Below are 13,281 nucleotides of genomic sequence, written 5' to 3'. Positions count from 1 at the left end.
TTGTCATTAATATGAAAAGATGGCTGTTTTTATTTATGAGTTCACATTAAAAGATATATATGTATATATCTATATAAAATCTTATATTGCATTGGTGTCATGGAGAAAATGTAGAATAAGGAAAAATAACATTTATATTATCAAACTTTCTAGCCCTTCCTTCAAATAACCCTTTTTCCCTAGCTTTCTAATTCTTTTGTTTGCAAGATTTTTGTGACTATCACTTTTTCTTCAAAAGCAATCTTGTGTGAGAACTCAATATGTAAAACAGGAAAAACATGACTGCTTTGGTTGAAATATCAGTGCCCAAATGAAGTGACTGTCAGCAGCCTCTGTTTCCAAAGTGACCTTTGGAATATTAAAAGAATGTGGTATATTTTGAATACAGTAATCCTGGAGGGCTTTTATCTATCCTCAATTTTTAGCAATAAATTGTTTTCTCTTCGTATTAGTTCTGTTTCCCCAATCTGATTGTGAATTTCCAACAACAGGAACTGAGTCTTCATGTGCAATCCCCAGGAAATCTGAATTCTGAATGAAACATTCTTCCAGAGGCCTGAGAATACTTCCACATGAATGTGACATCTCAAACACCTAGAAATGGTGCATATAGAGGATAAAATAACATTGTGCTATGTGCAAATTGGAATCATCAAACTGATTAAATATATTTGTTGCCATCCTTAACTTACTCCCTTTCTTGACTTCCTCAATCTTCCTCATCCCCATGACCCACAATCATCACCCCCCATGATACAATACCTCGGAGCACAAATCTTTCAATGTACATATCACCTTTTCCATTCGTTGACCTGATCTCTAGATGACCCCCTCTCATACTTTCATCATATATATAATAATGTATTGGTCAAGAAGCCATTAATTTAATTAAACAAAAGTTTCGGGGAAACAATTTAAATTTTTTAAATGAGAAGGTTGTATTTGATAATTTCAAAGATACTTCTCTAAGATTCTAATTTTATCTTAAGTTCTAAGTTATTACTTTAATGCAAGTATATTAAAGCGGTATCATACATTCCCGAAATATGATATTGTTGTCAGAAAAATAAATGACCACAGCTGTTGCAACAATGTTGAAATGATGTTGACATATTGAGGATGATGGACACAGAAAGAGAGAAATGGATTCTTATTCTTAATGATGTCATTGAGCTGCTAAATTAACTCCATCCTATCTCAGAGCTTTTTGTACTATGACAATTGTTTCCTGAATTTTTGAATTTGATAAGTTAGGAATTTCTGTTTTATATAGATGAAATCATCCTAACATGTATTAAAATCTAACAAGTATATTTTTTAAAAAATTGACTGGACACAAACATGAATGTTTCTGCTTAGATCAAGAGAAACCGATGCACTATATATTTTAATACCAGCAAACCTGAAATTCTTTAGTTTGTCAAGTCATTACTTTGATAATATAGAAAGTATATCAGGATTCCTGGGTGGCTCAGCGGTTAAGCATCTGCCTTTGGCTCAGGGTGTGATCTTGGAGTACCAGGATCAAGTCCCACATCAGGCTCCCTGCATAGAGCCTGCTTCTCCTTCTGCCTATGTCTCTGCCTCTCTCTCTCTCTCTGTGTGTGTGTCTCTCATGAATAAGTAAACAAAATCTTTTTATTTAAAGATTTTTATTTATTTATTCATGAGAGACACAGAAAGAGAGAGAGGCAAAGACACAGGCAGAAGGAGAAGCAGGCTCCCCACAAGAAGCCTGACGTGGGACTCGATCCAGAACTTTGGGATCACGCCCTGAGCCAAAGGTAGACGCTCAACCGCTGAGCCACTCAGGCACCCCAAGTAAACAAAATCTTAAAATATATATATATATATATATATATATATATATATATATATATATAGAAAGTATACCATTTTGTTTCTAAGAAACATAAAACAAATAAAGGACCTCAAGGAAAATATATTTATTTCAAGGATACTTTGTATCACACAAAATTCAAGGAAAAATTTATAGATCAGTCCCAAGAAGATCATAATCACATGCTGTTCCAAGAACTTAGTATAAGACATTTGAAGAACATTCATTTTTACTTCTACCACTTATAGGACTCAGGTATCCACCACAGTCATTAAGATTAGGAGTTTAAATGCCATGTGAAAGAGCATACAATTCACCCACATCAAATCAGCTTTCTTTCCCAGCTCCAATTATTGTGACCAAGGATTCATGGTCAATCAGCCTTACTTGAATTTTACAAAGATATACGGTGACAATGATGTAACCCTGTCATGAAAAAACTAAGACATCCAAGGTTAAATGACTAAAACCTTCCTTATGGGATTTTCTCAACCCAACAAATGTATTATAAAACACAATGAAGATAATTGCTTTCATGAAAGAAAAGAAAAAGGGAAATAGAAAAGCGTATCAGGGAAAATAGTGTATAAAATACACTGTTGTATAAAGTTTTATGATTTTCATAGTATATAACATATTTTTAAGTTAAATGAAACTGCAAAGTTATAAGAGTATATTTAATAATCTAATGAGACAAAAAGAATGTAATTGTTTTTTTTCTTATAATCTATTTTGTACACTATACCCAGGGGGATCTTTCTAAAGTCTTAGAAATCTAAATCTAAAGAGTGATGTCTCCTCTCTAACTAAAGTCCTTCAGTGACTTCCTACCTTTCTCAAAGTGTGAAGGGCAAATTCCTCCCCTGGGACTGAGGGACATTTCCTGCTTTGCAATTGCTTTCCTCTTTAGCTTCATCTTTTGCTACCCTGCCTCTTGCACTTCACATTGAAGCACAGAAAGCACCTTCCAGTCTCTTTCATATTCCATCTTTCTGATTTTTCACTTATTTTTGTGTTTTTTATTGATCTCCTCTTGTGTGTTCCCATAGCACCTTGAGAACCTGACAACATAATGATTTCACATGGTGTAACTGCATATCTGTATTCAGCAGTGGGCTGGTCACATCACATACGTTTGATTCTCAGAGTTCTCTCAGTAATAGCAGAAACCCTGTTATATAGTAGGTCTTCAAGATATATTTATAGAATGAATGATAAACACTATATTTTAATAATTTGCCAAACAACATAATCAAAAAGTTTTTGACTGACCAAAGATTATTGTAGTATTGTTTGTATGATAGGTCATCTCATGTGAACTCAGATATACACTCTAGAAGATTTTGATAGAATCCTCATTGTTAGTCCTCATTAGGATCATAATGGGCATGACTAAAAAAGATTTCATATAAAAGAAGGGCTCAGGAAATGAATACTGTCATAGTCCTTATATATATTACACATAAACACATATATACATATGCGTCATATATCACTATAATATCACTATATTTAAAATATCACTATAATGGCACTGTAGTGGCACTATTTTAAGATAAATAATATAGAATTGTTAAGGATTTGTGGCTAAGATAAAATAAGCAACTTAAGGTTCGATATTTAATATAGGGAGTTATTTTTGAGTGATTACTAATGGAGATAAGTCAATTACATAATGTTTATTATGATAATATAATTTGCTCTTTGATGACTTATTAAGTGTAAATTAGTATGAATTAACCTTGGCAACCTCATTCTTTCTCATTACTTTATTTGGAATATCAGTTATCACTTATCTACATTGTAATTTCTCTATCTTTCAAGAAGCCTACATAGTTAGAAGTAGGCTAATCAGTGCTAGTCAAAGAAAAAAATTAAAAAAGGCTACTGATTATTCCAACTGGTTCATTACTCAGATAAAACAGGCTCTGAGTGACATAGTGAAGATATTTTCATAAACATAAAAAATAAATTTAATTGGGTGTCATTCTTTCAGATAATTAGTGTTAACCACAAAACTTATTGGTGATGAAGTTACAAGAGTTTGATTTTGTTCAGAATGCAAAAGTCATTGGGACTATTATAATTTCTTAATTTTAGGACTGGGTATATAACACTCAGAGTACCTCTTACCGTTTCTCAACCCAGGGAGTTTTCCTCCAAAGAACACTTGAAAAATAGAAGGGGGCAATTTCAATTGACACACTAGTGTGTGGATCTGATTGGTGGCTCTGTTGACTACGTGCCCACAACGTGCTGGAAAGAACCTTTTAACTGCTTCAAATGCCAACTGAAAACCCCTAAATTTAGAGAACAGGGAATCAGTGATAAAGACAAATTGGTGGTTGAACAAGATTGGAATTATCTTTAGATTGTAACTTTGGATGTAGCAAGAACAAAACAAAAACAAAAACAAAACAAAGAAACAAACAAAAAACCACCTAATTCAATGGTTTGGGAAAACCATCATAAAAGAACTGCCAAGCAAGTAATTGCCGAATATGTTATATGTGAAGAGACAAAAAAAACAAACAAACAAAAAATTCAATGTTAACTGTTCTTAAGAGGTAGGTATATAAATCATACAAAACATATAGATAGATGATAACTGATAGATACACAGGTATATAATGTTTTATGTATGTGCTATGGACCAAATTATGCCTCCCCAAAATTCAACATTGTGTCAGGATCTGGAGATGGGGTCTTTATGAGGTAATTAAGGTTAAATGAGATCATGAAGGTAAGGCCCTAATCAAATAGGACTATAGATTTATAAAAAGAGATCTCTCTCTCTCATTCTCTCTCTCTCTCTTTCTGCCATGTGTGGACACAAGACAACAGTCATCTATAAGCTAGGAATAGAGACCTCACCAGAAAGTGAAACCTGCCAGGACCTTGATCTAGAACTTCCTAGGCAACAAAACTGTGAAAAAATAAATTTCTGTTGTTAAGCCATGTAGTCTATAGTGTTTCGTATGGCAGCCTGAGCAAAGACAGAAATATATATAATATATATATGCATATTGTATGTGTGTGAACATAAGTTTGTTTTCCTTGGCTGAATACTTAGAAGTGAAATTGCTGGGTCATAAGTGCATACTTAAGTTTATATGAAGTGTTGACAATTTCTGATTCTGAGTAAGATAGGGTAAGTATACTCTGTTCTCTCGCTCCCATTGAATGCAGGTAGAAAACTGGAATAGAACACAAGAGGCAAGGATCTGGAAAAGTAAATAGTAGCAGGCTGGTTGTAGAAGAACAGAATGCAAAGTTTCACAGAATAGGCATTAAGTTAACCCCATTTTCCCCCTTTGTCTTCCAGTAGCAGTAGTCTTCAAAGGCAGAGAGAACTCCAGGGTAATTACCTTAATTTTGTTTCTAGGAGCAGGAAAGCGATTTCTTGGCAGTGATTCATGGCAGTAGAGACCACGCAGGTTACTTCAGCTCTGTGGGAGGGGCACCTTCCTCTCTGATTGAACAAGTTATGGTCCCTAAATTTATGGGGCGAACCCATCTTGTTTTGTTTTCTCTTTCTGACTTCTTGAGTCTTAGTCTTGAGTGTAGGTACAAGTGCAGAATAAAGGTTTAAATAAAGTTCTTTTATTTCTCTCTGGTGGAACAAAAAAAGAAAAGCCCCAGAGAACCAGAAAATACTAGAGATAAAGTAGAGAGGGAGAATGTCCTGACAATTATGCATTTTTTAAAAAAATAAACTTCTATACTTAGTCCTGAGGCCTACATAAATGGATCTGATATTATGCAGCATACAACATACTGTGAAAACTGAACTAGCAATAAACTATTACCTTGGTTCCAAACTAGATAAGTAAATACAGAACAGATCAGAATAGCGCTGCAAAGACTTTAAAAGTAGAATAAATATTGAAAAGATAACTGGAATATCTGGTAGGAACTTGAGGCTTAAATGCAACCAGGCCAATTGTCTTCTAAATCAAAAATATCATTTTCTTCCATAGGATTTAAAGAACACCAGAATCTCATCACATAATATTAAAAACACAATGCAAAATGCAATATTAAAAACACAGTACAAAACAACAAGATTCACTTTCTTTTTAATTGCATGTGATATTCTCTAAAATAGACTATGCTGTGTATCATAACCCAAACTTGTTTTTTTTTTTCATTGAAATCATACAAAGGTGTGTTCTCTGGTCATAATGGAATTAACAATAAAGATAACAGGAAAATCTCCAAACATTTTGAAATAAAAGAGCATACTTCTAAATAATTCATAGGTTACTATGGATAATTAGAAAGTATTTTTAAACTGAACAAAAATAGAATTATAAGATATCAAAAGGTATGAGATATATAGCTAAAGCAGTTGAAATTTATATCATTTAGTGCTTTTATTAGAAAAGGAGAAAGGACTCAAATCAATCATCCCAGCTTTTCCCTTACAAAACTAGTATAGAAGAACAAAACAAATCCGAGTATGCAGTGCAAAGGATATTATGAAGGAATGAAAGAATAATGAAGACAAGAGCAGAAATAAAGTACATTGAAACAGGAAAATAATAGAAGAAATCAAGGATACATAAAGCTGGCTCTTTGTAATAAAAATCAGTGAAATAGCTGAACCTTAGCAAAACAGAAAGAAAACCAAATGACATAGATTAACCATAAGAGGAATGAAAGAAAATTACTACAGACTTTCTAAGCATCACAAGTCTACTAAGGTAAATGAACTAACTCTCAAAACACACACACACACACACACACACACAAAATCACAATTCACTCAACATTAAATGAATAACCCGATCAGCACTTGATCTGGTAATGAAGTTGAATTTGTCATTTAAAATCTTCCCATAAGCAGCCCCAGTGGCGCAGCGGTTTAGCACCGCCTGCAGCCCGGGGTGTGATCCTGGGGACCCGGGATCGAGTCCCACGTCGGGCTCCCTGCCTGGAGCCTGCTTCTCCCTCTGCCTGTGTCTCTGCCTCTGTGTGTGTGTGTATGTGTGTGTCTATTAATAAATAAATTAAAAGCTTAAAAAAAGGGGAAAAAAAAGAAAATCTTCCATAAAACAATCCGCAGAACTATTTTTCTGGATGTTGTACCACTTAGTCCTATTGGGTGTGGGCTCAGTATATAATCATGCTCCTCCCCAAGAAGTCAATTGGTTTTTTTGGTGTGTTTGTTTGCTTCAATGTTTGTTTTTCCCTTGTTCTCTTGACCTATCTGCAACAATGTGTAAGGTGAGTAGCACTTGTTACCCTTTCCCTTCTGTTCCTTCTGGACAGTCCGTGGGGCCAAAGCAGAAGAAATCCTGGAGAAAGGTCTAAAGGTGCGAGAGTATGAGTTAAGAAAAAATAACTTCTCCAATACTGGAAACTTTGGTTTTGGGATCCAGGAGCACATCGATCTGAGGATCAAATATGACCAAAGCATTGGTATCTACGGCCTGGACTTCTATGTGGTGCTGGGTAGGCCAGGTTTCAGCATCGCAGACAAGAAGCACAGGACAGGCTGCATTGGGGCCAAACACAGAATCAGCAAAGAGGAAGCCATGCGCTGGTTCCAACAGAAGTATGATGCGATCATCCTTCCTGGCAAATAAATTACCATTTCTATCCAAAAGGCCAATAAAAACTTTTCAGTGAAAAAAAAAAATTACCTAGAGGGTATTATGCCAAGTGAAATAAATCAGAGAAAGACAGATACCTTATGATTTCACTTACATGGAACCTAAAAATTAAAACAAATGAACGAACAAACAGAAAGCAGAAACAGACCCATAAATAGAGAACAAACTAATGGTTGCCAAACGGGAGGTTGGGAGGGCGGGATGGGGGGTGGGCAAAATGGGTGCAGGGAAGCCTTCTGTTTTGTAGTGAAGACAAGGAGAAAGTTACCAATGGCGTTTCTTACGCTGCCTCATGACTATAGCTCTGGGTCTGTACCACAATTAGCATTACTGGGCTTCTTCAAAGCTTTTTAGTGTCTCTAGAAGGTTCCTGGAGAAAGTGTTTGATAAGCTATAGATTCCCCCCAATTTCTGCAACATCTATGGTATTATTTGCTCTGCCAGCCCACATTCAGTCTTCACTCATGTGTCAAAATTTACTTCTTTTTTAAGAGTTTATTTTAGAGAGAGGTAGAGAGAGCATGAGAGCACAAGCAGGGCGAGAGGCAGTGGAAGAGGAAGAGAAGCAGACTCCCCTCTGAGCGTGGAGCCCAACCAGGTGCTGATCCCAGAAGCCTGAGGTCAAGACCTAAGCCAAAAGCAAGAGGCCAATGCTTAACCGACTGAGCCACCAAGGTGCCTCTCATGTTCTATCTCAACTCAGATGTTCTTTCTGTAGGCACCATGTCTCTTCAGATTTTGAGCCAGTCAGTTACTCTGTGAACTCAGATCTCCGAGGGATTGGAAAAAAAGTTGAATTTAAAGTTGTTCTAGCTCTCTCATCAATGTGGGAAAGACTGTTTCCAGCAATCTATATCCTGGGGCAAATGCCTAAGGGTGAACCTCTTTATTACCATATTTTGTAGATCTTTCTCTACCTGCAAACATAAATCTATTTCATGTTGCAGTGCTATAGAATATTTTTTCTTTCTTTTTCCTTTACTTTTAATTTATTTTTTTTTCTTTTCTTTCTTTTTTTTTTTAGGATTTTAGTTACTTGCAAGAGAGGGAGAGTAGAGTGAAAGAGAGGAAAGAGAGAGAGAACATGAGCAAGGGTAGGGGCAGAAGGAGAGGAAGAAGTAGACTCCCCACTGAGCAGGGAGCCCAACCTGGGGCTTCCTGGGGCTTGATCCCGGGACCTTGAGATCATGACCTGCACTGAAGACAGACACTTAACCAACTCAGCCACCCAGGTGTCCCTAGAATATTTCTTAATATGGATTTATAGTATACTATATTATGATAGTCACAAATTATTCTGTTTTTCAATCAAGCATTGTTTCTATGGAAGCCTTTGAAAATATATCTGTGTGATTATTGCAAGAGGGTAAATGTATGGACTTGAGGTTCTGGTACAATCTGAGTTGTTACATTCTAAACACAAGTCTAATTATATGTCTCCCACATTATAGTCCTTTAATCTCCCCCATAGTTAAATTAAAATACCTTTACTCTATTATTTACTTCTAAATTACCTTTTTAGCATTTCTATTTCCTATTCTAACTCCAGGTTTACCCTGCCAGGAATATGAAGTTATTCAATGGTCTTTCTCACAGCAAATACTCTTCAAGACTATGATGTAATAAAATTTTAATTCCAGAGATTCCCTCACAGAAATTTGATTCTGCACTATGCTTATTGTTTTTATTATGCATAGACATAGAAAACAACCAGATGAGAAATCAGTCCAATATATTGTGGAACAGCATTAAAGGAATGTCCATTGGTTGTTTAAAAATTTACATAATGAATTTCTCTTTACATTTAGAGCCAGGACATGTTTCTTTTACCACTCCTTATGAATTTATTTACCTTCTTTTATTAGATAATGAAAGCATTATAACTGACTGTTCTGCATTTCTGTTTTGATTTACAGGAAGCCTTAGTCAAAACCTGTGTTCCAAGTTACATTGCCAGTCTAGATTTTATTGATACCTTTTTCTATAAGATTATTGCTCGGTTATAATATTGATGGCTGTGTATTAATTGTAGCACATGTAAAAGAAAACATGTTTTGATTCTTGAGTTTACTTGTAGCTAATTTAGAAATTTTAAAAAAATGAGTAAAAATTCCAAGCACTGGAATACAAGATAATGCATTAGAGTTCAGAAAAATGGATTGCTATGACCTGGAAGGGGTTTTAAAAATGTTAGAAGTTTCCATGTTTCATAGTGTGTGAATTAAGGAGAGGTTATGGTTAGGAATAAAAAGTATAGGGATATGAGTACCTGTAACGTATGTTTGAAAGACAGTGAGAAAGCTTTTCATTCTTATAAACAGAAATTTAAGAAAAAAATGTGATTCAGCTTTGGATAAAATTAATACAAATTGTTTGGCATGGTAAGACTTTAAGACCAGTATTTTATAAAGTCAAATGTGAATTATCTAAGCACAAGACTAAAAATTATCTGTAGGATAATGTAGAGAGAGTTGTGGAAGATTTATATTCTCGTGATTATGAGAGAACATTATGATAGAGCAAGGGAAAATGAATATGGTAAAAAGATTTCATGTTAAATATCTAAGATTCTGATTATCTTAAATAAGGAAAAGCAAGAGGCTCTCTACTCTCTAAAGTCCTTCCTAAATTATTCAATGCAAATCATTACTTGGAATGATTTTTCAATTATTAAACAAAAATATTCATGTAATCTTGGAATCTAAACCAATCTAGATACATGGAAAATATATTTGCTCTTTTAGTTTACAGAATGAGTATGTTTGATATGGAAAAGGTAATTTGTCAATCAAATAATGAATATGTTAAATCCGATCTTTTGCATAGTTAAGTATGAAGATCTTAAATTAATTAGGAAATTCAGATTCCTTAAGTCCCCTTGCAGGTTGTATGTAAGAGAGTGCTTTGCAGACTCAAACAGGAAGACAATGATGGGGAGCAAAAGATGCCACCCTGAAGAATGCCCCTTGGGCAAGTAGATTATTTCTAGCTGAGGATACCTGGGACCCAGCCGACTCAGGAAAACCTTTATCTCTCCATAACTATCTAATATAATCTAGCCCAGTAAGAGAGCCTTTACCAGAGATAATTCTTTTGTCTGGAAGACTTAAGTGCATGGTGGGGGGGGGGCATCTGATTACCATACAGCTGCTTTTATTATTTTCCTGTGAATTGCTTTCCTCCCTTTTGAAACCCTAGACTCCTATCTCATTCTTTAGCTCAGTTGGCGTATAAGCCTCAATTACTTGACTATCTTGAGTCTCATATTTTTATAGGCCTCCTGTATATATGAAATATTTTTCTCCTATTAATCTATCTTACATCAATGTAACCATTATTTTTTTTAAAGATTTTATTTATTTATTCATGAGAGACACACAGAGAGAGAGAGGCAGAGACACAGGCAGAGGGAGAAGCAGGCTCCATGCAGGGAGCCCGATGTGGGACTCAATCCCGAGACTCCAGGATCATGCCCTGGGCCAAAGGCAGGCACCAAACCGCTGAGCCACCCAGCGATCCCCAATGTAACCATTAGACTAGCCAAAGAACCTAGGAGGAAAGAAGGAAACATTTTTCTACCCCTACAACAATACACATTGATTGATTGATTGATTGCTCCAAATTATGAAGTATAAAGAAATGTATAAATGTGAATTAGGTGACTAGGGGTTAGAACCCCAGAATAAGACACATTGGATTTCTTTCATTGGCCGTTGAAAGTGAGAGCATGTTTAAGCTGAGTTATGATGTTGGTAACTAAAGATACTTACATCTTCACTATCTTCTTTTTTCAATATTTTATTTAAATTCTGGTTAGCTAACATATAGTGTAATATTGGTTTCAGGAATAGAAGTTAGTGATTCATCACTTACATGTAACACCCAGTGCTCATCACAAGCACCCTCCTTAATATAACTTAATATCTTAACATGAACTCCTAAGAGGATGATTAGGTTTAGATATGAGCTAAAAAGACTTTAAATATGAGAAGTGGCATAATAAAAATAAATGAAGAAAGAATTGTGATACATATATCATGAGTGAGATATGAACTAATTAATGTAACATCTGGTTTCTCATGAAAAATTAGGATATCCAAAAGTACACATCCTCTGTGCAAAAATTTTCCAAAAGCGAGTAGTAGCTGCCACTTTAGAACTATAAAATAATGTAATTTGGCCATAGTCCCTACTGTTGCCTATTGCATAGGAGGCTAATTTCATTCATTGACCTTATTCTCTTTTAATTATACTAGTTTCCTTTGTCCCTTTGGGGAATGACTTCAATGTCTCTGGCTTAAAGTCATCCTCGTGGATATTAAAAAAAAAAAAAATCATCCTGGTGTCAAAGTGACATAGTCTATTACATGTATTCAGAATGGAACATGCACAATAAAGTCCTCTAAAAGAAATAATCTATAGGGCACAAATGTAGATTTTCTTGAATTAGAAGTGTACAAACTGTTACCTAACCTAGATTTTACATTATAGATTAAGATGCTCAACATTTCTGAAACATCTACCTTGACATAGGTGCTAGACTAGATGTGTATATGTATATATATGAAACAAATTCTCAGACTGTGATGGTTTGTGGGGCCATTGCCAAAAGGAGCTCATGCAAACATAACATAAGGCAATAATAGCACAATATTATGGATGCTCGGAGGAGACAGCAGCTAATTAGGCATTAGTGAGCATGTGGTTTGGGGGCAGGGATTTAGGTGGGAGTGTTCAGAAACTAAAGCTTCACAAAGAAAGTTTTACTAGAACTATATTCAAGAACTTGTAAAAATACAAGAAAGAAAAAAGAAGTTTGGCCAAAGAGAATGCTAGCATTCATTCATGTATTGGTGTTGAACCCACAATGATAAAACGATTGTAGTGGTATTTGCACCTCACACAAATTAAGATTGTTGAAAAATAAAATTAACAATCTGCAAACTGTCCTATTAACTACAAAACAGCAACAAGACTGCTTTAAATGTTTATTTTCCCTGAATATTAATTTATGATTCTAATTAGTTTTCTTGATCATTTTTAAGATTATTTAAGCATTTCAGCCCATTTGTATAGTCTCTTAAAAAGAATCAGTAATACACTCTTACTAAATAAATACAAACCAAACATCTTCCTCTTTACTTTCTTCTGAGCTTCCTAAACAACAGCGTTGTCTTGCCTTTATTCAGAAGTGTATGCTTCTAACACCATTGCATAAATAACATTTTCAATTTTTAATAAGATTCTTATTCAAAATAGAAGACATGATAGGAGAGAAAACTATTTTACAACATATTATAAAATCTATTTTACCTTCATTTATCATATACATTTGAATATTAGTACATGCTTCCACTTGGAAAACGTTCATTCTAGAGTCTCTCTGAACTTTCTTCCTTAAAGTAAGTCACAAAGGAAAAAACTCAGACTGAAGCTTTTTGTACCAAGTTTTTAAACTGCAATTTCTTTCTTTTACTTAACATTCACTAAAGTAATTCTTCTAATGGATTTGGCAGAGCTAACATCAGGCTTTACTTTATTAGGATAAGTTTTGTAAAGAATCTCTCTGTTCATTGGCTAAGAATTAACATTTTATGTATGATTAAAAGTTAATGTGCTTTAGTTTGGAATGAGAACTATTAAGCATATTGTGTGGAAACAGATTTATGGCATAAAATGTTTTGAATGAATAAAAAGTGGTGGTGTCATGCTTCTTTTTCTTAGTGTTTTGATTTTGATTTTCTTTCTGGTACTGGCTCCTTCTCTCTCTCTCTCTCTCTCTCCCTCCCTCGATGTAAATACTTAAATTAGATAAATTCAATT

General features: G+C 34.7%; 1 protein-coding gene across 1 annotated transcript; it reads left to right on the top strand.

Moving 5' to 3' along the window:
• Positions 1–4,577: 4,577 nt before the first annotated feature.
• On the top strand, positions 4,578–7,436 carry LOC121479378 (60S ribosomal protein L11-like). The gene is made up of 2 exons (XM_041734908.1): positions 4,578–4,583; positions 7,078–7,436. The coding sequence occupies exons 1-2, from the start codon at positions 4,578–4,580 to the stop codon at positions 7,429–7,431; spliced, it is 360 nt and encodes a 119-aa protein (XP_041590842.1). The 3' UTR covers positions 7,432–7,436.
• Positions 7,437–13,281: the final 5,845 nt, after the last annotated feature.

This window comes from Vulpes lagopus, chromosome 20 (genome assembly GCF_018345385.1).
Source record: "Vulpes lagopus strain Blue_001 chromosome 20, ASM1834538v1, whole genome shotgun sequence".
Lineage (NCBI taxonomy): Eukaryota > Metazoa > Chordata > Mammalia > Carnivora > Canidae > Vulpes > Vulpes lagopus.
This window is presented reverse-complemented; position numbering and strand designations above follow the sequence as displayed.